Genomic DNA, 26,110 nt, shown 5'->3' on the forward strand with positions numbered 1-26,110 from the left:
GCTGGTGCCTGAAACTCGGGGGGTTTGCAGGCAAAACACCACAGTAAATTGTGTTTCTCTTGCCAAATGGCATCTTGACTTCAAAAATCTGTGGGTGAAACTGTTTGGTTTATGTTCTGGAGAAGCAGCTGGGGAGGGGTAGGTGCTAAGGACATTTGGCTTGTGCAAACATCTTGTCGTAGTGAGATGTGTCAGGACTGACTCGTTTTCACAGCTCAGAGGGGTGCAGGGTTGGCAGGAGATGTGCCTGGAAGTTACATGGTAGATGGGACAAACCAAATCCCTCCATTCATTTCCACCCACCTCTGTGGCACTGCATGACCCTCCCTAGCAGTTCTCTCTGCTGAATAAGGGAAATGTGCAAAATGAAAAAGCTCCAAATTGCCAAGCTCCAAGCTGGCATTTCTTTTTGCATTCATTGATTTTCCCCAAATAACACCAGGTCACCAGGAGGTGGGTCTGTGTCCTTTCATAACTGGGCTCCACTCACTGTCCTTCCCCGGGTCCCTGGGTGTCAGCAGGGTGGTGGCAATGKTCAGAACAAAAATGCATTTCCTTTCTTTGCCTGGAGTCACACTTAGCCARGGATGCTTTGCCAGCTGGGGTGCTTTGCAAAGCCTGGTGCCTCTGATCCATGGCCCCTGTGCACCCAGGCTCACGGCAGAGCCACAGACCTGGTTCCCAGTGTGGCAGTGCCAGGGATCATGGCCACCTTCCTCTGCAGAGACCTCTGTCACCACCTCTTCCAGCACAGGCACAAAGCCAAGCAGAGCTGRTTCACTTGGATGTCACTGCCCATGACATCCCGTCCTAAGCTCAGCAGCCTCCTCTGGGGAGGGGGCTGGTTCTTTCCTACAATAACTCCAGTATCAAGGCCACAATTTCAGAGTGAGCTACAGATTGCCTTGGGAGCACTGGAGCCTGTAGCCCCTTGCTTTGATAAGCCATTTGAGAAGCTGTCACGCTCTCTTAAAAATATATACCTTGTTCCCTGACCGAGTTCACCTTGTAGTAGATGCTCAATGAGCTCCCATTCCTCCTTCTCCCCCCTCCCTTAGCCTGCCCTATGGTTTARTGTGTACATTACAGGCTCTTTACAGAAAGCAACCAACTATAAAAGGTACCAGGATGCAGTCCAAGTCCTTCTCCCTGCCCTCTGCCTTGGGGAGTGGTCGCAGGAGCCCTGCCTTGCTCCTGGTGGATGCTGTGTAAGTTCTCCTGGCCCCCCGTGCCAGAGCTTTATTGGTTTGGGGACCTGGCTGCGCATCGTTCCCCTCACAGATTCTTCTTGCTCTGGGCATGCAAAGTCTTCCTTAAACATGAAGAGGTTTCCTACCTGTGACTCTGTGTCAGCAAGGCTTGAATGAACACAACGTGTCAGAGAAAGGCACTAAAGCAGGGCATGTTGTTTTTTTATTTTGGCAGAGATGGGATCCCACCGTACAGACTTCGAAAGCAGCATCGCAGAGAGATGCAAGAAAGTGCCAAAGCAAATGGACGCGTGCCACTACCTCACATTCCTGTAAGTAGCACTATCTCCTTCCCAGGGCTAAATATGCAAAATATGTGAGATCTCTAGCAGACAGTTGCTCTGCTTGTGCTCGAGTTTAATCCTCCTTAGTGCTGTATTTGCTTGGGGAAGCTTTAAGATGACATACATTGTGCTTAGAAAGGGCTTGGAGCCTTCTGCCAAACTCACCATCCAGGGCTGCCCAAAATGCAGAAATTTTTCTTAACTGTTCAGTCAGATTGTTTCTCCTGGATGAGAATGGAAGAAGCACTGGCWGGCATTTATCTGGAAGCAGTTCCATGCCCTGGGGTGAGCTGGAGGTGTTTGTGGAAGGTGTAGGAAGTTTTTTGGACATGGAGGCTGATGTAGCTCKCAGCCAAGGTCAGCTGGGGAGAAGTTCAATGGTCCCCATCAGTATTTCTGTGCTGGGCAGCCCAGGGAGCTGTGAGCTGTTCTCAAAGACTCGGCAAAGCTCACCTGGGGAGATGAGGCAGGAGAAAAAATAAAGGTGCAGGTGTAAGTATTYCATTTATCTGGCACTGTTTCCTTGGTTGCTCCAGGTAAGCCAACAGCTTTTGGAAGATGAGCACAGCTGCTAAGGCTCTGCATCACCATCTGCAGCTCTGCTTATTATTGTTTTCTTTTTGTGAGAAGTTACAGGTGACATTTAATATCTRGTAGGGAATAAAGATGCTTCTTTCCCCTTTGGACAGCTGGACTCCAGCACAAATCAAATAGGGAGAAAAAAAGTCTCCATCTGCTTTYTCCAGAAGTGCCTTCAAACTTGACGCAGCTGTTCCCATCCTGCCTGCTCAAAGCTGCACAATACCAGCAGAAATACACCCTTGTTTTAATCTGATTTAAAAGAAAAAAACGCACACCAAAACCACCACTCTTTGTTTTGCCTTTTAAATTAGATTATTTTCCTTAGATTTAAGAGGGTCTCCTGTGCTTTGATCACTGGGTTGACAATAAAAGCCCTGGCTGCGGACGCTCATAGCCATCCTTGCTCAGTCACCTCTCTTTTCACACAGTTGCTTTCACAGTGTGGTTGCTGTTGAAAAGGCTGGCTGGGTGCCTTTTTATTTCACTTGATGCCGTTTTTACTGTAAGCATGGCTTTGTTAGAGTTGAAGTTTGAAAGCTTGGCCTTTATTTTTTGTTGTTATTGTTGTTGCTGTTCCCCAACAGTGGGAACTACTGAGTGAATATTCTGCAACTTCAAAGCTTGTCAGTGGCTTTACCTTTTGGATAAAAATAATAGTGGCTTTCTGTTGATGGTGTGCACTGGCAATGCCTCGATGAACTGCAGGTTATAAACTCAGAGTATGGAGCATTAAATATGTATAGTGAGCTCTACTTTAACRAACTTCCATCTGCCAAACATTTCTTTTGTTGAACTGAATAAGTGTCATTCCAGCAGCAGTTCCTTGCAGGCTAATTAGTTTTACTTAGCATTAAATTTTATCGACCTTTTTGGAAACCAGCTTTAAAAATGGGGGTAAAAAMCAAGGTTTAAATCACCCACCTGCTGCTTATAAATTTTTATATTATCCTACTTACCTACACAGTCTTTTAGAATTACATATTCCTCCTAAACTACACACAGACGCTTCACAAGGATTTTTTTGTGAAACATCCACTGTTCCCATTAGGTTCTGTGCTGTAATTTTAAGTCCCAGGGAAAAAGGCATCTTGACACATATTTATATGGGAGCGGAGGGCTGAGAAGTYGAGTTAGTTCTAGTCTTTCTGCAGGGAATAAAAGTTTAGTTCAGACACTCTGGCACCTCCTGCCAGCCAATTACTGACACAGAATTGGCATCGACTTCAGAGAGGCACTGCTCTGCCCTCGCTTATCAATCAGCCAAGAAAGGAGAAGGTAATTAGACAATGTGTTTTGACAACACCAGTGTGAAATGTTATAAAGTTACTCTTTAAAATTCACCTCTAACTGCACACTCTTTGAATTAAGCAGCCCCAATTAGCAAGGAGCCATGCAAATGTTTCTTCAAGCATTGCTTTCTGAAGCTGGTGGTTGGGCTATCCTGCAGCCCGTGGCTAAAGCAGRCTGGACCTGGGGTTAGCTGCTTCCAAACGTGTGGCAGTGATGAAATCACAACCTTTGAGTGAAGGTCTTTATGGACTCCTATCTCCAGCATAGCCAGAGTCCATGCTGATAGTGCCTGCAGAATGCACAGCATGTTTTCCTACTGATAATAGGGAACCTCCTACTTCCGAAAGTAATTTCAGAAGTCCTTTACAGACCTTCCCGTTCCCTGACAAATGAGTTACGGGGCTATTATGMAGAATTCTGAAAGGACTTATATTGCTTTTAATAGCAGCACTTGTAGTTAGGTCCAGAAGCTATAAACTGCAGTGATTATATGTTCAGAGGAGCCGTGCTGCCTGCAAGGAGTGACGGCGTGTGCTGGCTGTGTTGGACACCCTGCTCTGCAGCAGGGCCTGTGGATGGCTCTGATCTGCATCTTCCACACTTAGCAGCTCACATCTTCCACACTTACCCAGTCACCAGTGCTCTAAGTTTGGAAAAGTTGTGCTCTGTGAAGTGGCGCTCTGCCCAGGAATGCAGTGGGTGAGGATCTCCAGCGAGCAGTGAGACCTCTGTTTTGTGCCTCTGGCAGGAACACATTACACAGAGAGTGAGTGTTGCTTTCATGTGGTTTTCCATCACTSTGTTGAATTTGAGCAGAGTCTTGGGAGCACCAAGGAAGGAAAGAGTAAGCAAGTTCCCAAAGGAAGAKAGAAAGCCCAGAGCATGCATAGCTGTACCTGGCTCTGACATTCATCCATTCCATTCCCAGGAGAGGGAATTCATCCATTCCTTTTTCACAGCAAATYCAGAAAAATCCCACCTCAACCATTTAAACCTGGTGTTGGCTTGGTTTGTTTAACTGCATAAAGAAGCCATTTTGTGATGTTCCTGCTGTAGCTGGATCATCAAGCAGGAGCTCTCCTGACCTGCCCCACAATCCAGGATGCTGCAAGGTGGCTTCCATGGTGCTGCTGGGTGGARCAGAAGGTTCCACTGTGAGTGACCACTGTGCTGTGCTGTGCCAGTGAGGAGTGCCCAGGAGGAGCCTTGCTTGGATAGCTGCAGCTAAATGAGCTTTCTGCTCCTGCCAGTCGGGAACCTGCTCGGAATTCCCATCGGCTTTTTTTATGCCATTTTCCTCAAACGCTTTGCAGCAGCRGGACTCCCTGCTAATCCCTGAATGMYGCTGAAATCCAGCTATCTGTGAGCTCTGCCACAAGTGTTTCTGGTGTGGAAACACCATTTATCCGTTAAAAATTTATGTCACAGAGGAATGCATTAATCTAAGAAACATGGAAGTTCAGAAGTTCTTTTCTCTTGGCTTCTCTAGCCTGTCATCTTCCTTTCATTTCCARGACTGACTTGTGATCTAACAACAGCCCCTCAGGCATCATGGAGGTATCAAACCTCTTGTAGGAGAGGGAGATTTACCAGCACAGAATTCTTTGGCCCAGTCACATCTGTCAGAAACAGTTCAGCCCAAACCACAGATCCCTGGAGCTGGTTAGGGAACCTCTACCCAGTGTCATGTTGAAAAACTTCCTGTTTCATCATAGAGCTGTTGAGGCTGATGCTTCCCAAGGGGAACCTGCAAACTGCAGTCAGATTCTTCCTTTTCAGCCTTTTCACATTTTGGATGCTGGTGCGTTCTGATGTGCAGAGCACAGTCCTTAAACCTCTGTATCTCAGGGAAGGTGAAATCCATCAAAACCCAAGAGCTGCATCTGCCTCAYGGAGCAAAATCCATAGAATTCGCACTCCATCAGCTCCAAGAAAAGAAGAGGAAAACGTGAGAGCTGTTGCCTGGTGGAACTGCTGGAGAGCTTGTGTTTCTCACATTCTTAGCAGGCTGCTTCTTCACAAAGGTACCAGAGCTTCAGACACTTCACRTGTCAAGGACAATGTTCTGGTGATAGGTAATCTAGGAAATCCTTCTTCAGAGCTGTCACACAGGTAAATTGCTCCATCTAGACTGTTCAAGCAATTTCTGTTTTTTCCCAATCCACCTGGCATTCAGCCTCCCATCTATTATCCTCTGCAGCATCCCCTGCTCAGTGTGGTTTGATTCTGGACAGACCTCTCTAACTAGTGACATTAAATARAAGTCAGGTAATTAAATAAAACATCAGATAAAATAGCTGTAGATAAACAGTTCTTTAAAATGAAGCACTTCTTTTCTGAATTATGTATGTAAAATGTCCAGATATCTCATTCTGGTCCAGACTGAGGGGSTGGATCCTCAAAAACCAGCCAGCTCTCAGAGAGTGCTGCACCCTTTACTTGGAACAAAAGCATTTGGARCCTTTCTGATGCCAGAACAATAAGCAGCTTATTTACAACTCCCTTGGCAGGACTCTGTATGCCCATGGGAAGCTGGGGGCAAGTTCAAAATCCTGAAGCCCTGAAGGATCCTGCTCTGGGCACAGGCTCAGCCTGGCTGGTCTTTGATGGAGCATATCTGCCATGTCTCCCTTCTGAAGTCAGGTCCATCATTTGATAACGGCTTCAAACACTTTGTTGTCTTAAGCCTTTTGAACCAGGTCAGTGCAATCCATGTTTGCTGTCCAGGGAGACAGAGAGAGCCCTCAGCAGTTATCTGTATTGTTTCAGCACAGGGAATTTGCATTCATTATTCTGCAATACTGTTAGTTTTGGGGAAGTCTGTGTGGCTGATCCTTCGAGTAGGAATAAATTCAGAGYCATGGTGATGTTCAAAGCATCATCCTGCTCACCAGCTCTCTAAGTTAGCCATACAGGTACCCACCAGGATACCTGCACAGGCCATATGCAACTGGTATCCGTGGGGTGAAGTGAGGTTTATTTCAGGTTTATTTCSCTGATCTCAGATGCTCAGGGAGACCCTTGCAGAGGGGGCTTTATCTTGCATCCTCAGTTGGGCTGCTGATGCCTTCTGCAAGCTGTTGTGCCGAGTGGGAGGCTCAAGGACAGGGCAGTGGGTTTTGCAGGTRCAGCAGTTTTTCAAAGAGAGAGGAAATGGAGTTCATCCTAAAGATTCTTGGGTTCAATTATTGTAATTTCTGTAGCTGAGCTTCGGTCACCTCCAGACTTTAGAGACTGTGGATAAACATGCTGAGGTATTAGTTGTAAAAAACCCAGAATTGTCTGGAGTTCCCTGGATGCAGCTTCAGATCYTCAGCAGAGTCACAGCTGTGGTCCCTCAGCATTGCTGGGCCTGCAGGGAGCCACCTCCTTGTGACAGGATTTGGACATTTGAGTTACAAACTTCAGCCCTCACAGCTACTGCTGCCGCAGGCTCGGGACGGACTTTGGTTTGGGAATGCTGCCTCGCATCAAAGGCTAGGAAAACAAAGGGTAATTCTTGCCCAGTTGTGCTTTTCTGTGGTAGCTGCAYCGGGGACACCCCAGACCGTAAGTGCTGAGCTCCGAGCTGCCTCTCATTAGGCTCATTAAGTGTCTAACGGAGCAGGGCTTGGTGCTGCTGTCTATAAACAACCGCAGGGAGAGTTGGCATCCTGAGGTGGCAGCAGGGAGGGARCACCTCACCGGCGGGTTGGGACCTGTCAGGCAAGGGAGAGAATTCCCTGCTTGGGAATCGCTGGCACGGCCTCACGGGGWGGATGGTGGTGGTCACGGGGTTGGGGTTTCTGAGGGAAGCAGGATCCCTTAGCCAGAAGTGCTSCCCTGGGCTGTGCGGGGGAGCAGGGAGACATCCTGAGAATCCTCAGGGAGGAACAGAGCAGGAACCAGCTCTGCCACATCATCCCCTGTGCTGGAGCACRTCTGGGGCCCATTTCTGGACAGCACAAACATGAAACATTCTGCTTTGGCTCCTGTGCAATRTTTCAAGACTGAACATCATTTTTGTTGATGCAAACTTTTTTTCTGTAGTTCTGCTTTTTGTGATACAGGCATTGGTTTGTAGGGCTGGAGGTTCTGGTGGACTGAAGACTCTGTCACCCCAGGGTGGTGACATCACTTCCCACATGTTGTGTGCCCTCTCCAGTAAGGATGAAGGGAATGGTTGGTTGGGGCTGTTCCCAGCTCGGATGGGTCTCTGGGATTGAGATTTGCTARCTGGCTCAGGAAGACCCATCCCTCTTGGTAAACAAAGCAAGCACTACTTTAACCGGGGCCTTTGCAACCCACCTGGGGTGTCATGAAAGAGTTTTCAGCTCCTCGCTGCCATCAGTGGGTTCTTGTTGCCTCTGGTTCCCTTCCCTGCCTTCCAGCTGGCAGAGACAGAAAAGCCAATGCGATTTGCATACTTTTGTCAGGTTTTGAGGCAAAGCAGTATTTTAGTGTTCTGCTTTGATCTTCTGGCTGGCCTGGGATAAATTCGGGTGGTCTCTCATCCTCCTTTAAAGTTTTCAAGCTCGATGTCTGCTTCTGATGCTGCATTTGTTCTTTTGCTATGAATTATCTCATGTTTTCACATTTAATTTTATCTCTGGTCCTATAGAGTATATATTTCTCTCATGTTGTTTTTGAAATACTTGAATGCAGAGTTTTATGCTGTTGAATTTTCCAACTATTTTTCCTCCAAATTAAATTTTTATCTCTGCTGTGTCAYTTTACTTTTTCCACTTCTTGAAAAAATAATGCAGGAAGGATAGAAATGAGGGGGAAAAACTTCACAATACAAATTTCATATCCCAGAATTCAGGAATTCAGCAATGAAATAACTCAGCGCAAGGAATTGAGAATGTCCTTGAACTACCATAAATATTAATTTATTCACCCAGGGGCGAGCAGAAAAATGGCACCTCTGTGCTTGTAGGGGTGGTGTATTGATAAAGCAAGCAGGGAATCATTGCATGGCTCTGAAGAGCTGAGATKCAATGCTGTAGGATCCTCCATCAGGAGAGGCTGCTTTGTGGGAATTGGGACCKTTGTGGCTGTGGGCTCGATTTGCAGAGATTCAGTACCTTGCACTGATCCTCCTGGGATAAGCTGAATAAATGTGCACCAGAGCCCTCCCATCTATCAAAGTGAAAGCATAACTGCTATGAACAGGGCGTTGGAAGGTCTGTACATCCTTTTGCCACCCTTTCAGACCAGGATATTCCTGTTGGCCATGTGTCCATTGGGAGAAAAGCAAGCAYTCCCATCCCTAAGTGGAATTCGGTGCCAAAAAGAGCTTTTTGAGTCACAACTCCAGAAAACCTTTCCCTTGCGTGGGGTGGTGTGAGGAGCTGGTGCCAGCCAGGGAACTCATGGAGGTGGTGGCTCAGCTTCCAGCCCCCAGGTCCTGGSCTGCACCTGGGTCCCTGCCAGCCTGTCCTCCCCCAGCTCCCAGYGGCGTGACCGGCATTTCCAGTTATCAAAGGCTCCCGCAGAAACGTGGGATTTTCCATGCATCCTTTACTAACACTGCTCTGTTCTCCCCACAGCGTACCTACCGAATGCCAAAGGATATCCATGTGGAGCCAGAGAAGTTTGCTGCAGAGCTGATCAACCGTTTGGAGGAAGTGCAGAAGGAACGCGAAGCAGAGGAGAAGTTAGAGGAGCGCCTTAAACGCGTTCGAGCGGTCAGTGACCTTCTTTCCTCCTCTGCCACCCTGGGACTGCGTCCTCTGTACCACAGGGAGCTTTCAGCTGCTCTGGAAGCAACTGGGGTGGCCAGTTCCCTGCTCCATTGCCATGGGCATCACTGGAACAGGTTCCTGGAGGCTCCTGGAGCCCCCAGGGCTTCCCTGATGCCATTCCCCCATCCTCTGTGAACCCCAGTACTCCCTCGCTGTGTAAGATACAGCCATGGCCCAGCAGTGCCCACTTCTGCCATCACTCAGGAGCTGTGGGTGCTCTCCATCACYTTCTTTGGCACCCTGGCTCTCCTGGCTTTATGAGCAATCCCTGGGGAGTGTTTAAGAGGGGCTCACCTTCCCAAGGGAGGTTTTGTGTGTTCCCTATTTCCCCCACAAATGGTAACCAGGTGGCAGGTGATGTTGTGCTTGGGGGTGTTTGTGTCTGCTGTCAGGCCATCTCTACCACAACCAAAAGGGTTCTGCCTGTCGCTGCCTAGCACACCCCTAGAGATTTTGGAAGTGGTCACATTTGGCAWTGAAAAACCCTCTCCTGGCCAGAGAAACACACTTGACTGGATACCCAGCCAGTGGCATTGGGTGCTGTGAGCCCTGGTTCCACTGGGGCCCCTCAAAGCCTGAGRACTTGTTAAATGAGCCTTGGGAAGTGTGCAAGCCTTCAGCTTGACAACAAGCTCCAAGAGGGAGAGAGTGAGGTCCAGGTCATCTGGTGTGACCTGYCCTGTGTGAGACCCCTGTCCAGCAGTATTCACACCACAGCTTTTCTTCTGAGGCTCTCCATCCCATGGGTACCTGCACATCCTGTGCTGGGGATACAGGAGAGATTCCAGAGGACTCCATGGTGTTACTAAACATTGCTAGCAGAGTGTAACAATAGCCCTCTGTGCCAAAATTTTGGGTCTCTGCAGTTATTAGCTGCCATGGCCCTGAGGTAGAGGCTCTGGGCTCTGTAACCTGCAGCCCTCCCTTAACACAGAGGTGTTGGTGCCTGCTCAGCCAGCTCTGTGCTTTCAGGGAAGTTCAGCCTCTGGGGCTCCAGGAAAGTACCTCCAGCCCCATTGGTGTATTTTAAAATGCTCATCTGGTAGCTCTTTAAACAGAAAAGAGCTGTAGGTTGTAGTGTTGGCTTTAAATCCCATCTGCATTTCAAATGCACGGAACTGAGGAAGGCAGAAAGATCTGTAAAGTCCCCTCCAGCTCCAGGTGTTTTCCAGCAAACTCCCTACACCTCTGCACCAACCAGAAAAAGCCAGCAAGGTGCTATTTTGGGATTAGATTCCTGTTCTTCTGGAATTGCACTGTTGTGCTGTCTGGTGACTTGCTTCCTAGACAAAGGCAGTGTAACCAGCAGCAGCATTTTCTGCTAACACAGTCCTAGAACACGCTCCTTCCTCCTCCTCCTCCTCCTCCTCCTCCTCCCATGGCTCCATTGCAGCCCCCACGTGTACCAAATTACATTATCCCAGCCCTCTGCCTCCTTGAAGAAGCTGCCAGTAGCAATACCATAAAATCAGCAAATACCTATGTGCCAGAGAATATATTTAAGTCTGTTTAAACATATTTTTGTGTGACTTAATCTATTTTTAAGCCCAGGACTCCCACTAATGCTATATATTAAACCTCTTTGCTGTCTCCAGAATGTATTTCATTGACAGGCTGGCATCTGGCATTAGCCATTCAGGAAAAACTCGGAGTAAGCAATTGTAGCTTTTTTAGGTCAGCACTTAAGGTGCAGGAGCTGCTGGTATCAGCAAGAGGGAGAGCTGGAATCCTGGATAGAGCTGGATAGATCACAGGGCTTTTTTTCTGTGACCTGAACCACCAGGACTGCAGGGTAACCTCTTCCTAGGTCTGCATGGCTCACTGCACAGCAGCACAGGGAAAACCAGGAACCTTAGTCACACTGGGCAGTTATCAGCTTAGCAGAGAAGCTGGAAATATTTTGCAAAAGCTCAGGGAAAAGAATTTTCTCCCCCATACCGAGCAGCCTGCAGGTTTCCTTTCAAAGCCGCATCATACAGTAGCATCAGGAGAAGGTATCTGATTTGAAGCCTAATGTCTTTTACTGAAGACTGTCAGGTTTCTGCTTTACAAAAAAGCAAATGCTGCATTCATTAATTGTTCTGAGCAATGTGGCTGAGGATTAGAGGATGTCCATGTTCCCATGTTASTTTTTGAGACACTTCAGCCTCATGTCCACACATGGAATTTGCAGTCTCACATCACAGAGATCAGCATTGGATCATACAGATCACTCTGAACTGAGCAAATGGAAAATAAGTGAGGGAGAAGCAGAGCCACCGCTGAGATTTTCACTATTTGAATATAAAACATTGCCTGACTAGAGAGGGAAATCATTTGCATGATGATCGAAGAGGCACTCGTGCTTAGCAGAGCTGTTCTCCCTTCCCAGGCAGCTGCAGCCTGATGGGTGGGACTGGGAGAAGGCAGAGGAGGRGGAGGTTTGCAGCGAGGTGTCTCCTGCCCGTGGCTCATCAGTGCAGCTCTCAGCTCCTAATTCAAAGGGAAGGGCACCCCCAGCCTTGCTGGAGAGTAAAAATAGCTCAGCAGACAGTCAGCAAAGTTGGAGCTGCATCTCTGGCTGCTGCTGCCTGTGGGAGCTGGTGGAAGAGCGTTCTGACAATAATGTGTCAACAAAGCACCATCTAGTGGTGATGGCACCGGGGCTCCCTGCCCGCCAGAGTGGCAACTGCCTGCCCAGATCACTGCCAGGCTGTGCCAGCATCACTGCCCAGCTGTGCCAGCATCACTGCCAGGCTGTGCCAGCATCACTGCCCGGCTGTGCCAGCATCACTGCCCGGCTGTGCCAACATCACTGCCAGGCTGTGCCAGCATCACTGCCCAACTGGGCCAGCATCACTGCCAGGCTGTGCCAGCATCACTGCCAGGCTGTGTCAGCATCACTGCCCGGCTGTGCCAACATCACTGCCAGGATGTGCCAGCATCACTGCCAGGCTATGCCAGCATCACTGCCAGGCTGTGCCAGCATCACTGCCCAGCTGTGCCAATATCACTGCCAGGCTGTGCCAACATCACTGCCAGGCTATGCCAACATCACTGCCAGGCTGTGCCAGCATCACTGCCAGGCTGTGCCAGCATCACTGCCCGGCTGTGCCAATATCACTGCCTGGCTGTGCCAGTGTAACTGCCTGCCCAGCATCACTGCCAGGTTGTGCCAGCATCACTGCCCAACTGGGCCAACATCACTGCCAGGTTGTGCCAGCATCACTGCCCAACTGGGCCAGCATCACTGCCAGGTTGTGCCAGCATCACTGCCCAACTGGGCCAGCATCACTGCCAGGCTGTGCCAGCATCACTGCCAGGTTGTGCCAGCATCACTGCCCAACTGGGCCAGCATCACTGCCAGGCTGTACCAGCATCACTGCCAGGCTGTGTCAGCATCACTGCCAGGATGTGCCAGCATCAGTGCCCAGCTGTGCCAGCATCATTGCCAGGCAATGCCAACATCACTGCCAGGCTGTGCCAACATCATTGCCAGGCTGTGCCAATATCACTGACCAGCTGTGCCAGCATCACTGCCCAACTGGGCCAGCATCACTGCCAGGCTGTACCAGCATCACTGCCAGGCTGTGCCAGCATCACTGCCCAGCTGTGCCAACATTACTGCCCAGCTGTGCCCAGCTCTCTGCCAAACTTTTCCCAGCTCCTTGCCAGGGCTTGCCCAACTCCCTGCCAAACTTGGCCCAGCACTCTGCCAAGCTTTGCCCAGTTCCAGGTCTTGCCCAGTTCACTGTCACACTATGCCAGGTGATGGGTATCTCTGCCAGGCTTATTTGCAGGCCTTGCCCAGATCTCCACCAAGCTTTGCCCAGCCCATTGCCAGGCCTTGCCCAGATCTCCACCAAGCTTTGCCCAGCTCATTGCCAGGCCTTGCCCAGATTTCCACCAAGCTTTACCCAGCTCATTGCCAGGCCTTACCCAGATCTCCACCAAGCTTTACCCAGCTCATTGGCAGGCTTTGCCCAGCTCCCCACAGCAAGGTGCCAAAACATGGCTCCAGAACCCACACCAGGTGTGTTGTTTTTGTCACTGCAGACTGAGCACAGTGGAAATATTCAGCAGAATTGGTGAATTCTGCAGCCTTGACTCAAACCCTTGCCCTGCTCAAGCAGAGGTGACAGCTCGGGTTAGGAACCCCAATTCCTTCATTCACTGCTGTTGTCTCAGTGTTTGGTGTTCCTACTGCCATGAGGCTCAGGCCAGTGCTGGGKGTGGTAGGGCAGGTCCCCCAGCACCTGCTCCTGCCTTTGGTCCTGCTTGGGGCCTGCATCTGCTCAGTGAAACAAATGAGCTGGGCCAAGGTGAAGTGAGAGAGCTTTTCCTCCCCTTAGCCCAGCCTGATCTCAGTCTTAAAGCAAAAGTCCACATCATTACCTGCAAAATGGAGTTGTAGGCAGCCAGAGGATTTCCCAGATCCCAGGCACCCATTTATTTGAATGGACCACCCTGGGTTGTCACTCTCATGCCCCGCTCCCAGGTGTGCCAGCACTGCTGGAGCCCTGGGCTGGGCAGAAGGGACATGCTGCCATTCCTCARGGATCTGTGCCATGGTCAGATCCTGCCCTGTACTTAATTTGTCTCTAAACCTGAGAGGTACCAGCCCCAAAAGCCTCCCAAATGCTGAGGGTATCAYTGGGTATCACACACTGCTAATAAATGCCCTCCCCAATGACAGGAACACAGCACATCCCTCACCATTCCTTGTCCCTGAGCTCGGTGCCCAGGGCTGGTGGCTGGCGAGCTGTGGCGTGTGGCTGTAGATGAAAGGTGCCTCTGAAGCTCTTCAAAGTATCTGTTAGAAAGTGCTGTGTCCCCTCCAGACGCCAGCATCGTGTCACACCCCCAGCTCACAGCGCCCACGCCTTTGGCCCTCTGAAAGGCTGGCATTGTCCGTGCTTCAGGCCTGCACCCCCAGGTGTGACACTGGGAGGAAGCCTGTTATTTGCTTTCTTGCTGTGTGGTTGGCAGCTGGAACTTTGAAGCTGGTTAGCAAGTGATGGATGATGGCATCTGACAGGCCAAGCTGATGGCAGTCAGTGTTTTCCAGCAGATGCATTTATCTGGCAGGGCAGAGATACCCTGTGCAGCAACTGATTTCTTTACTGTGCCAAAGGAGGAAAAAAGAGCGGGATTAAAGGACTCACTGGAATCCTGCTTATGTAATTAAAACAAATAGGAATCCTGACTTCCAATAAAGAAACTTCATAAATATCTGAGTTTATGTTGGAGCATAAAGTAGYTCGTCAGCATCAAAACTGTGGCTGTCAGCATGGAGGAGTTTAATTCTTCCTGGCAAGGACTTTAGAGTCACTAACAGCATGTCCTAGACCAGTGTGAACAGTAAGAACAAGCAGTCAGTTCCAACCCATTTCTTTATCTGCACGAAGTGTTTCACTCCAGCCTTAGCATGCCCGGGAGAAATCAATGTTAGATTTCCAAAACCGTTCATGCAGCTGTCGACCTTCACTTGCTCCCTCCTGTTACAAGCCTTCTCTTGGCTTTGCCTTGTGAAATAGTCATTTGGGTGAGAAACCCCCCCTGGTCTCACCTGACTCAGAATGATTTGYTGCATATCCTGTAGCTCTGGGCTTTATCAGATGGGCTTTGAAGCAGTGCCTTACCAAAGGCACGTAGGAAGCYGAAGGWACGCTGTGGTAAGTTGTGTTTCTGYGGCTGGTTGTTACAGAACCACCTTCAAGGGACTTGCAGTAAGGCTCTGCCTGCTCCAATTGAGTTGTTAGGCTTGTCAGCTGTGTTTGTAAACCTGGTTGTGATGTGTGGGCTGCCTGTCGGAGCTGCTTGGGAGGTGCGTGGAGAACATTGCTAATGGTGGCACAAAAAGCAGGCACAGAGACCYGAGCTGCTCTGMTCAGTGGCACCCAGAYTGCACAGGCTTGGCTTGAGCATTYGGAATTTSCTGTCAGTCTGGGATAGGTCTCCAGAGGGGTGGTGGATCTCCATTATTTGAAAGGTTTTCAAGGTCTGGCTGGTYTAAACCAGGCCTAACCCCAGCAGTCCTGCTGCAAGCAGAAGGTGGGATGAGGGATCCCTTCCACCACTGCAGGCTCATTCTCTGATTGTCCCCATGTTTCTTGCAGGAAGAAGAAGGTGAGGATGCAGATATCTCTTCTGGTCCCTCGGTGATGAGCCACAAGATGCCTTCCGCCCAAGCCTTCCACCACTTTGCTCCTCGTTATGCTGAGATGGGCTGTGCTGGGATGCAGATGAGAGATGCCCATGAAGAAAACCCCGAAAGCATCCTGGATGAGCACGTGCAGCGTGTGATGAAAACCCCAGGCTGCCAATCCCCAGGGCCYGGCCGTCACTCTCCAAAGCCACGGTCCCCGGAAAGCGGCCACTTAGGAAAGCTGTCAGGGACACTTGGAACAATTCCTCCAGGGCACGGCAAGCACGCAACAAAATCAGGAATGAAACTGGATGCAGCTAACTTATACCACCATAAACATGTCTACCACCACATCCATCACCACAGCATGATGAAACCAAAAGAGCAGATCGAGGCCGAGGCCACGCAGCGAGTGCAGAACAGCTTTGCTTGGAATGTAGATTCACATAACTATGCAACAAAGTCACGAAACTACAGTGAAAACTTGGGCATGGCCCCTGTCCCCATGGACTCTTTAGGCTACAGGTGAGTCAAGGAACACTCAAAGGGATTCCCAAAGCTGTGGTTTGTCTGGGAAGCTCTTCCATTAACAGGCTGTWGCATGTCAGGCAAACAGTGGTTGAACCTTTTCTTGTGAGAGCTTGTGCTGGGACCTGATTTGAGGGCTCTTCCCTGTCAGAAATGGATGTGTCCCAATAACCCTTATAGACTCCTTTTTATCTCTGTGATCTGGTGCTGAAAGACMCCTTCTAATCAGGATTTTTATTGTCCTTGGTTATAAGGTAGGCTTTCTGCTCCTTAACGCAGTGGAGATGCTTAGAAATTGCAGGTGCTGGTCTGCTTCTCCATGCAGCAGGAGCTGGATGTKGGGGCTGTGTCTCAAGGTCTGGGTRRTAGAAAYAGGTCTCTTGGRATGTTTATGGGAGGACAAAAAACCCCATCTTATTTGTTGCAAGGTTGAACCCATTCACCAGAAGGGCTCCTTTCTCTTCCTAACAAGGCAAAGGACACTGCAGTGCTGCCCTGGCAGCCTGTCCCAAGGGGGTGTCCTMCAGGATAGGGCACCCTACCCAAATCCCATCTAGACACAGCACTCCCTTCTAGCAGCAGCTACAGTGTTTATATAATGAGCTTTTAAGAGGACACACTCAGACCTGTCCTTCCTCTGGCACAAACTCCCAGTTCCTGGCAGTCCCTGGATCAGAAGCTTCACAGGACAAGGGTTTGCATCCAAATGGCTCTGTTTGGCAGCCAGCAGTCTCTTGTGGTGGCTTCTCTGACTCCTTGTTGAACTCAGCTGGTCTGCTGTTCCAACAGCCCCCCCATGATGTGTCTGTGGGTCAATGACAACTTGCAGAAAAAGGCTTTTTTTTTTTGTTTCCACTGAACCTGCTGCTGCAGAGTTTTRTTTGATACCCAGTAGTCCTCATGCTGGGGGAAGCAGAGAAGCTGTCRGCTTGCCCTGCCTTTGTAGATCTGCAGGAATGCCTCACCAGGCTTTTTCCAAAAAAAATTAGCAAAGCCATCCAGGGGACAGTTGCTCCTCTGTGATGTTCAGGTTGTTTTTCCTGTGTATATTGGTGAACATGCAGAAAGAGCACGGTCCTGTGGAGTAAAGCAGCTGGATGATTTGGACAGTGGGGGCTCTCATGGAATTACAGGCCAGCACAGGGGAATTCTGCATGGCCTCCTGAGCTCCTGTCCAGCTGCTTGGCTGGGCACGTGGCCATGGGTGCCATGGGGTTCCTGCAGGTGTCTCTCTGCTAGGATGTGATCTTCCACCATGACACGAAGCCTCTGTTCAGATCAGGGTAAGAAGCAAACTCTAGGCATGCAAAGTCAGAGTTTGAAGTATCAGCAAATCTGGGGGTGATAGGAAGGACCCAGGTTTCAAGCAGTGGAAAGACAGCCAATGGAAATTTCCTGCCCTGAGTTGAGGATTTAACACAACCCCTCTCATGGCAGATGTTGCCACGTTGCCATGGCTCATGTGGCCAGAGGAGAAGCTCCCCTTCCCTGCAGGTGGTTGGGCAGAGAAACTGCTGTGCCCAGGTCTAGGCAGCCTGGCTCTTAGCTTGAACTGTGGCACAGTTGGTTTGAGCTTTGGTAGAGCAGGGAGCTGTGGGTAATGTCCAGAGATAGATGTGTCCATGTCTGGAGATGGATTTGTCCATCCTCTGCCCCTCTGGTGGTTTGGCATAAGCAAAGCACTAATGTCCCAAGCTTTGTTCTTGCAGTGGGAAAGCAAGCCTGCTCTCAAAAAGGAATGTTAAGAAGACTGATTCAGGGAAAAGTGATGGTGCCAACTATGAGATGCCAGGATCTCCTGAAGACGTGGAGAAAAACCAGAAGATCCTTCAGTGGATCATAGAAGGAGAGAAGGAGATCAGCAGGCATAAGAAAACAAACCATGGGTAAGGGCTGGCAGAGTGAGGGATAACCACACTGTTGTATTGCACAAGGGGGATGGGGCAGTAGTCTGCCTTCTCCCTGGACATCTTGGGAAGGCAAGAATCCACCACACAAGGGTTTAGACCCTTAGGAGACCAAGGATTACTTGGGGGCTGCAAGGGCTGCTGTTTCTGGGGGATAACTTGTGCCCGTGGCAGGAAGTTGCAACCCCAGGGGAATCTCAGAGGTTGCTGCTGTGGTTCCAAGGTGGATAACGTGGCACAGGGTAGGCAGGGGAGGGCATCCCCTGGGAAAATGTCACCAAAGATGGAGCTGCCTTTTCCTGACTTTATGTATTGGATTGATGGGAGCCCTCACACTGATCTGTAGGGTTTGTTTCAGGGTTGAGCTGCTCACCCTGATCAGAATCTCTAGATGTTGCTGTTGCTCCCTTCTCCCTCAGARGCCATGCTGTGAGGAGCTTCCCTGTGTCCAGGAATAGGTCCATTTGGGAATGACTGTGTGCCTGTGCAGAGCATCTCAGTGGTGCATGTGAAACCCTTGTGTTTGTGTGCAGCCCTTCAGGTGCTAAGAAGCAGCTGTCCCACGACCTGGTCCGGCCCCTGTCCATCGAGCGACCTGTCACCGTGCACCCGTGGGTCAGCGCCCAGCTCCGAAACGTCGTCCAGCCTTCTCAYCCCTTCATCCAGGATCCCACCATGCCGCCCAACCCCGCCCCCAACCCTCTCACCCAGCTGGAGGAAGCTCGCAGGAGGTTGGAAGAAGAGGAAAAAAGGGCTGGGAAACTCCCCCTTAAACAAAGGTACAGTTATGTGGTCTGATTGTGTGTGGGAGGGATGGRAGAGACTGCGCTGCGGGAGGTCCATGTCGTCTGCTCTGGTCTCCAGCATGCAGAGAGGTCACAGAAACTGCCTCATACCCTCTGACATGGCAGTGTGAATGCCAAACCCCACCTTTGCAGCCCTGGACTTGTGGGTGGAGAGGCTGGAAATGCTCCTGGTGGGGTGGAAAGGGGCTGGGCAGGGGGAGAATGTCTGTAAGGGGCAGGGCTGGCAGAGCTCTCTCCCCTGATACTTGCTTGCTTTCTGCTCATTCATGCTCACACAATGACTCCAGAGCTTGGTGCAGGAGCAGAATTCATCAGGATGCAGCAGAATTAAGTGCAGAGGACAAAYCTGTCTTTGCTTTTATCTCCATCTTGCACAAACTTCCGGCAAAGGCCTCTGGTTTGGAGCTCTGTGCTGGAGCCCTCCTGCAGCAGCTCTGACTCTGCATGGCCATATCCAAGTCCCTGCATCTTTTTGTGACTCAGCTCAATGGCTGTTGCAGAGCTCATTTTCCTGCTTGGTGTTATCTTTCAGGGAACRTTATTTGCAAGGCACATGGAGCTCTCTGGTGAAAAGCATTTTGGAAGTGCTAGATAATTACTGTTAACAGCTAAAAGCACTTTGTCCATTAAAAACCTTTCACAGCTGTCCTCTGAAAACGTGGAACTTTGCGGTCTGACTCTTAGAAACACAAGTGTAATTTTAAAAAGAAGCTCTTAATTGACAGGCTCCAGTTATTTTTGCTTGCAGTGACCACGTAGCAGATTTCTGTGTATTCATGTCAGAGCATTGATTGAAAGCCAGGTAATTAGAGGGCTCTCCCAAGCCAGGTTAAGCCAAGTTTATGTGATCTACCTTTCAGCGTGTGTAATTGGATAGGGTTTATTAGCAGAGTCATTTATAGTTGCACTAAATTCATGCACCTTCCCCAAGAATGCCTGTGCATACTTTGGAAACAGCAGCCTGGGCCGTGCAATTAATACTTTGACAATAATTTGGCCTGTGTTTTAAGAGTGGTTTGTGGAGGAAGCCCATGGAATGTGGTGAATGCCAGGCAGGCCAGCAGCAGGATGGGCTGAGCAGCCCCAGTGATGGGATCCCCCAGCCCTGCCCCACACCCAGAAAACCAGTGGGGAGCTGCTCATGAAAAGCAGATGTGTCTGTGTCCAGTAGCAGGCAAGAAATGGATGCAGTGATCCCTAGGGAGCCAAAGATTTCTGGATGTTGAAATCTCCCTGCTGGATTTGGCAGGATTGGGTGCTCCAGCTGGAGCACACCTGAGCTGGCAGCTCTTTAGAGAGCTCCTGCTCTGGTTAGTCCAGGAGCCTGCCTGGAAATAGATCCCACAGCTCAGTGAGAACAAAGTTGAAACATGAAAACACCATTTATTTCAGTCAGGAGCTTTGAAGAGCTCTGGGAAATTGAAGCCAGTGGCCCAGGTTTGTCAATAGCCTTGGGGAAGCATGGAGAGGTGGAGGTGAGCCCGGAGGTGTCCTTGAGGCTCCAKTTGAGCTGGCTGTGGGTGGAGAGCACACTGTGCCAGCTTTCTACAGCCAGACTGGCCTTGCCAGCACGGTTATCTGTCTCTCCAGCCCCTCCTCTGTGGCACAGCCCTCCCAGCAGCCTTCCCCACCAAACAGCCACTGCCTCCCAGCCCTGCACTGCCCCACTGCAAATCGAGGCACCTGCAGTGGCTCTACTGGCAATGGTAAATAYTCTTCCAGAAAAAGCATTTTTCTCCCTATCTCTCCCTATTTGGAATGACCCTGATCTCTGAGCTGGCTGCTGCTGGCAAGCAGTGCAGGATTGACCATCCAGTACTAATGACCTGTAGATCCAGCAGCACACCAGTGCCCAGCACTGGTGTCCCAGTGACCATCAGGTTTTTCCATGTACAGAAGGTTTTCAGCTATTTCCTGTAGCTCAGTCTCACAGTTCACAGCTGGATGGAAGTAATTAATACATAAAAAAATCCTCAGAGAAAGGGGTTTTTTTTGCAAGCAGGGATAACATTTAGCATGATTTCAGTTTGGAATTAATTGTGTTGGGCCAAGTTTGGAAGAGGAGCAGAGCTGGTGGCTGGGACACCCCCTGAGGCAACATCTGCTGGGTTCATTTTTGGCTTTCCAAAGCTCTCCAGCCCCAGGGYTGAGTTGGAGCAAGCTGGACACCTGTGCATCACAGCAAGGTTGGATTGGTACTGCAAGCCAGACTCAGGTTCCCTGCCACAGTGCTGGTGGGATGCAGASCTGAGCAGTCAGGGCTGGGATGCAGATGCAGTGAGTGGGATGAGTGCTGCTGCTTCCCTGCTGGATAATGTTTTGTGCTTGTGACAAACAGGCAGAGGGAGGTGATCCCAGAAGGGGCAGGGTGTGGCTCCTGGCAGTGTTTCTGGGTCACATTGACACCCAGGAGATGGGTGCAGGTGGAAGATTTAATGAGGCAGGGCTCAGAGTCGGTCTGGTGGCCTTTATGTGCAAGCCAAGGTCTCAGGAGATCTCTTGGCAATGACGAAAGTGGAGACAGTTGTGTTGTTTCATTCTCCTGAGAGGAGCTCTTTGGAAAATTACATTTTCAGTGCTTCCATATTCGTCAGCTCTGCTTTAGCMTGCTAGAAGTCTGTGGCTGCGGTTTGTGGTGTGTGTGAGTTCTGCTGATAGAATTAAAGCAATAGGAAAAGCTTCTCTTGGTGCATTGGTGATGAAAGGAAGACTGKGGGAAACATGGGCTCTGTCTAGGAGGAAATGGGAGAGCTGGTTACCTGAGGCATGCAGGAGGCTGAGCTACTCAATGGCTTTTTGCTTTGGTCTTCACCAGTGAGTTCTCCAACCACAGCACCCGAGACAGAGAAAGGAAAGGCAGGGAGTTGGAGGAAAAAAAAAACCACCCACAGTAGAAGATCATCTCTGAAACCATCTAAAGAACCTGAAGACCTGATGAAATCCATCCAYGGGTCTGAGGGCACTGGTGGATGAAGTGTCTCAGCCACTATCCATCATATTTAAGAAGTGATGGCGGTCCAGACAAGTTCCCACTGACTGGCAAAGGGAACTCATAAGCCCCTATTTTTAAAAAAGAGGAAAAAAGGAAGGCTTAGGGAACTAAAGGCCCGTCAGTCTCCCCTCTGTACCTGGCAGGATCACTATTGGGCATCACTTCAGGCATCACTTTCAGGGCACATCTCACTGGAGCCAGGCTGAGCACATTCAGACTGGCCCTTCAGGTGTGAAGTGCACAGCAGGAGGAAGGACACTCCCAGCCATTGGCAGAGCTCAGGGATGTCCTGTCCTCTCCACCTCCCCAGGCAAAGGAGAGCAGCAGCCCTGWGGAGCCAGCTCTGCTCCTGTGCCAGGCTCGTCACCGTGTCCCCAGGTCCCCAGGCACACAGCAGCCCTCTCTTAGTCATGACTYGTCTCTAGCAGGATTAAGAGAAGCTTAGGGACTTTGAGGTTTTCCAAACCCCTTCAATTAACTTCTGGCTCACAGGGTTCACAGAATTTGCCTGAATTTATGACCCATTTTTCCTTTAAATGCCTCATATTTTTTTTTCCAAGGATGACTCAATTCCTTAATGTTTTTCTAGCTAAAGGGCATCCTGTGCTTTGATACAGGGACGGAAGAGGCTCCGAGAGCTCTGCTGGCACCGGGAGCAGACCCTTGCCTCTCAGAGTGCTGCATCTTCTCCAAAGGTCTCCCAGGCAGAGCAGGCACCTGGAAGATTGTTCAGTTGAACTTTAGACCTCTCATGCCCGTAGGAAGAGGTGGAAAGACTGTGCTTGGTGTTGGTTTGCAGTGCCAGTGTTTGTGTGGGCACACCATGAAAAGGTGCTCTGCCCGCCAGCCACTGTTTAAAGGTTAAGGTCAGAGTCATTTCCAAAACTGCGATTACCTCATGTGCTTGGCAGATTCTGGGGTTTTTACAGCAACTTTCCAGCCATGCAAATACAAAATCATCTTTTTTTTATCTGGCGTGCTTTTAAAATATTTTTTTTAATGCTGCCAAATGTGTTTTATGTGACTTTGAAAGAGAAGGCTGCCTCTGGCTCAGACCACGCATGCCAAGGTACCAATTTGTGTAGGCTGCTTCAGTGTTTGTGCAGCATTTTCAGCCCCCCAGATGAAAGGCTCTGCAGAAGGGCAAAGCACCCTCAGTTGTATTATTGTTGCATTTGTCTGCCTCTGAAAATGGGGTGAGGGTTGGGCTGGCRGTTTCGGTCCAGTGATGGCACCACATAGCAGAACCCTGGTGTGTGGGCTGGCAGCAAAGACCACACCAACATTCTGAGAGCTGGGRAAACACAGGAGGTGTCAAGTGGCTGAGGCTTTGGGGATGGCGGCTGCCTTGGCACCCTGCATGGGCAGGACGGGCAGCAGAGTCTGGACATGCTGTGCTGGGAGCTCCATCCCCTCAGACCTCCATGTACACTGGGAGAGGTGCCCAGGGGAGCTGTGGGGTGCAGGTGCAGCCTGAGCAGTGCCTGCATGGCCATGCCCTGCAGGAGGATGCTCCAGCCCTGTGTCCTGTGTGTATGAGGAGTGTGGTGATGATGGTGATGGTGATGATGGTGATGGTGATGATGGTGACCTGGCCCTGCTGCCTCAGCCTGGGGTGCTCTGCCAATGACTCCCCAAACCGTGCTGTGAGGAGGGCTGTGCCCTCTCAAAGCCTGGGGACAGCACAAAGGAACTGATTCAGAGCCTGCACCCTCCTTGTAGCTGTGTCCTGGCCCCATCCAGCCTTTCCAAGTGCTCSTGACCAGCCTTGGTGTGTGGCTGTGCCGGGGGAGCTGCTGGTGGGAGCAGGGGATGCTCAGGGACCGCACTGCATTTCCTGTGCATTTCCTGAGCCGTTCCTCTCCCCCAGCCCCCCGAGCCCAGCCAGGTTACCCAGCACGATGGTGATAAGCCCCATGGGCTGGCCCTGAGCAGCTCCCCTGGTCTCTGCCCAGCAGGTTGAAGCCCCAGAAGAGGCCGGGCAGCGGCGCGTCCCAGCCCTGCGAGAACATCGTGGTCGCCTATTACTTCTGCGGGGAGCCCATCCCCTACCGCACCCTGGTCAAGGGCCGCGTGGTGACGCTGGGACAGTTCAAGGAGCTGCTGACCAAGAAAGGGAACTACAGGTAAGGGCTGCTCCCCGCTTTAGGAAGGTGCCAGTGGCTGTCAGTGACCCTGGGCAAGTGCCACTGCCAGGATGCCACAGCGCTGCCCCCATGAAGGGCAAGGTTGGGGGAGGTGGGTCAGGAGGATTCCCTTAGGGGTGGGGGTATGGCAGCACGGTCAGGGCGCCTTGGCTGCTGAAGAGGCAGGTTAGCAGGGGTGAGGGATGTCGGGTTTTGTAGCAGAAATGTCCTGCATCRTGGTTTGCACCTCCGACAGAAGCTGCTGAGCTGCTCTGCAGGGTCCTGGGCTGGCATGGAGCAGCATCAGCCACTGCTCAGTGATGCTGTAGGGACCCTCTAAATTCAGAGCTGTTTTGGCTGCTCTCAGAGTTCCCTTTTGTGAGGACAGGGAGGCTGGGGCCTGCCAGAGTCCCAAAGCAGCCAGATGTGGGGCCTGTAGCTCTCCAGGTTCCCTCTTTCAAGTAAGAGCTGCTGTGGGAAAGCTTGCCTAGAAATGCTCCACCAACACAGGTGTCTCAGCTACTGCTTTTGGGAGAGCTGTGAATGGGCCTGGGTTCAGGGCTGGAGCTCCTGACCATGCTAACATGGGTCCYGACCACTTTTTTGTTCACTGTTGAGGGCAGGGGCAGGAGTGTGGCCTCAATTCCCTCCATGTCTGGAGGAACAGCTTGCTCTGCAYCATGAGCTCGGAGCCATGGAAGGGCTGTACCCAGATCTGGGGATCATGGTGCTCTATGACCATCCACCTGCTTTTTTTTCACTCTACCCCTCTCCACATTTCTGTTTTTTCAGGTATTACTTCAAGAAAGTGAGYGATGAGTTCGACTGTGGTGTGGTCTTTGAGGAGGTGCGGGAGGATGACACCATCCTGCCCATCTTTGAGGAAAAGATCATCGGCAAGGTGGAGAAGATTGATTAGGCTCCAGGCAGTGAGGACAGGACTGTGAAGGACTCTGGGACCGGAGGAGAAGGCCTGGGGCAGATGCTGCTGCCAYGGGCRCCAGGCGAGCCCAGGGCGGAGGGCRGCGGCTCCGCTCCCCAGCRCGGATCTGGGCAAGCTCCAGGATGCCGGTGGATGCCCTTTCACCCCACAAACCTGCCCGTGGGAGCCTGGGCTCCCTCTCCATACCGAATATAAGTGTAATGTAGCATTGTACAGTGCATTAGAAAGTGTAATATGACCTTGTTTACTAAAGCTGCATATTTTTGATATATTGTAATAAAAGGAAAATATTTCCAATGTCACAGTGCTCTTATGTAAATGTAAAACATACAGGTACTGCAGAACTCGCCCAAAGTGTACAGCCATCCGTCAGACTCCGGCTGCTCCGTGCTTTCCYGGCACCCTGCCCCGTTTTCCCGGCGTGGATGGCTCTGGAGTGCCCTCACCTCACCGGTGTGGAAGGGGCGGSCCCATCCAAAGGGGCTCTGAAGATTATTGAGCCGTTTGGAAGGAGTCATCTCTGGCCTCCTTGGCAGGCTCAGCTCTGGACATGGTAGGATGGGTCTTTTTTTCTCCTCCTGAGCTTCCTTGCGACCGAGTAAATCCCCGAGGAGTAGAAGGGTCAGTGCCTGAGGGGACTGGGGCCTCAGAGCCAGGGTGGCAGGCTGGGTGCTGGCATCACACAGCCCACACCCTCCTGTGTGTCCCCTGTGCCCCTGGAGAAGGGATTGCTTCCTAGGTTCTGTGCCTGGTGCAGACAGCCCAGACCCCTGGCCAAGCTCTGGCTTTGGCAGGGAACTCTTTAAGAGAGCCATAATGGGGAGGGAACTGATGAAACCTTAAAGCTGAAGACAAAATATAKCTTTTTCTGAGCCCTGCATCTTTTGTCAGCTTCTGTGTCTCAGGGGAGGCAGCAGGAGGGCACTGCACCAGGRAGGTCACTGATGCCAGTCTGTGGCTCCTGCAGGGCCAGCAGRCAGCCCTGGGAGCCTCCTGGGCTTACTCGGCCGCAAGGAAGCCCAGGCTGTGCCGGTGCTCCCCCCACCCTGCCCTCGCCCAGCCCAGGCCGTGCCATGGCTCTGTGCCAGCTCCTTTGGAGACCAGCCCTTGCCCACCCACAGAAATGGGTGACCCCAAAGCCTGGGGGATCCACGTTGGTGCTGGCCCTGCCCCGCTGGAGCTGCCGGGACCCCGTGGCACCGCGCCGGGACCGACTCCGCCTGTTGTACATGTCACCGAGTGCCTTTCAAACACCGTTCTGGGACTTGCCTAATACACTACGTCAAGTCCAGCAAACTCTGCAAATGTTTTCAGCCTGGGAACAGCGTTACGAGGGGTGTTAGTCCCTGTTCTTTGAAGTTCTGATGGTGGTGTGTCTGGTGAGGTTGTTGGCGTGCCCGGGATTTCCGTCTCCCCCTTTTTTCTCAGGGGGTCCCTGTAAATATGTACAGCGGCCGTGCAGCCCCGGCGACGTTTCCTCTGCATTCTCATGTGCTGACTTGTACAATGATCTTTTCAAAGGTACTTGGATAAAATGAAATAAAACCCC

At 50.9% G+C, this 26,110-nt stretch overlaps 1 protein-coding gene across 2 annotated transcripts in view; it reads left to right on the plus strand.

Annotated features, from left to right (window-relative positions):
- The window catches only part of AXIN1 (axin 1), a 69,475-nt gene extending 43,386 nt beyond the window's left edge, over positions 1–26,089 (plus strand). The window contains exons 3-9 of one of the 2 annotated variants that reach the window (XM_057372367.1): positions 1,426–1,522; positions 8,938–9,075; positions 15,231–15,784; positions 17,497–17,673; positions 18,228–18,473; positions 23,448–23,618; positions 24,411–26,089. In XM_057372367.1, coding sequence (XP_057228350.1) covers positions 1,426–1,522; positions 8,938–9,075; positions 15,231–15,784; positions 17,497–17,673; positions 18,228–18,473; positions 23,448–23,618; positions 24,411–24,537 — 1,510 coding nt within the window. In that variant the 3' untranslated portion in view covers positions 24,538–26,089. The remainder of the gene's footprint in view (positions 1–1,425; positions 1,523–8,937; positions 9,076–15,230; positions 15,785–17,496; positions 17,674–18,227; positions 18,474–23,447; positions 23,619–24,410) is intronic. The other variant, XM_057372368.1, reaches the window with a different exon arrangement.
- Positions 26,090–26,110: the final 21 nt, after the last annotated feature.

Source organism: Malurus melanocephalus, unplaced genomic scaffold, assembly GCF_030028575.1.
Source record: "Malurus melanocephalus ecotype Western Australia unplaced genomic scaffold, MMel_1.1 scaffold_170, whole genome shotgun sequence".
Taxonomy (NCBI): Eukaryota; Metazoa; Chordata; class Aves; order Passeriformes; family Maluridae; genus Malurus; species Malurus melanocephalus.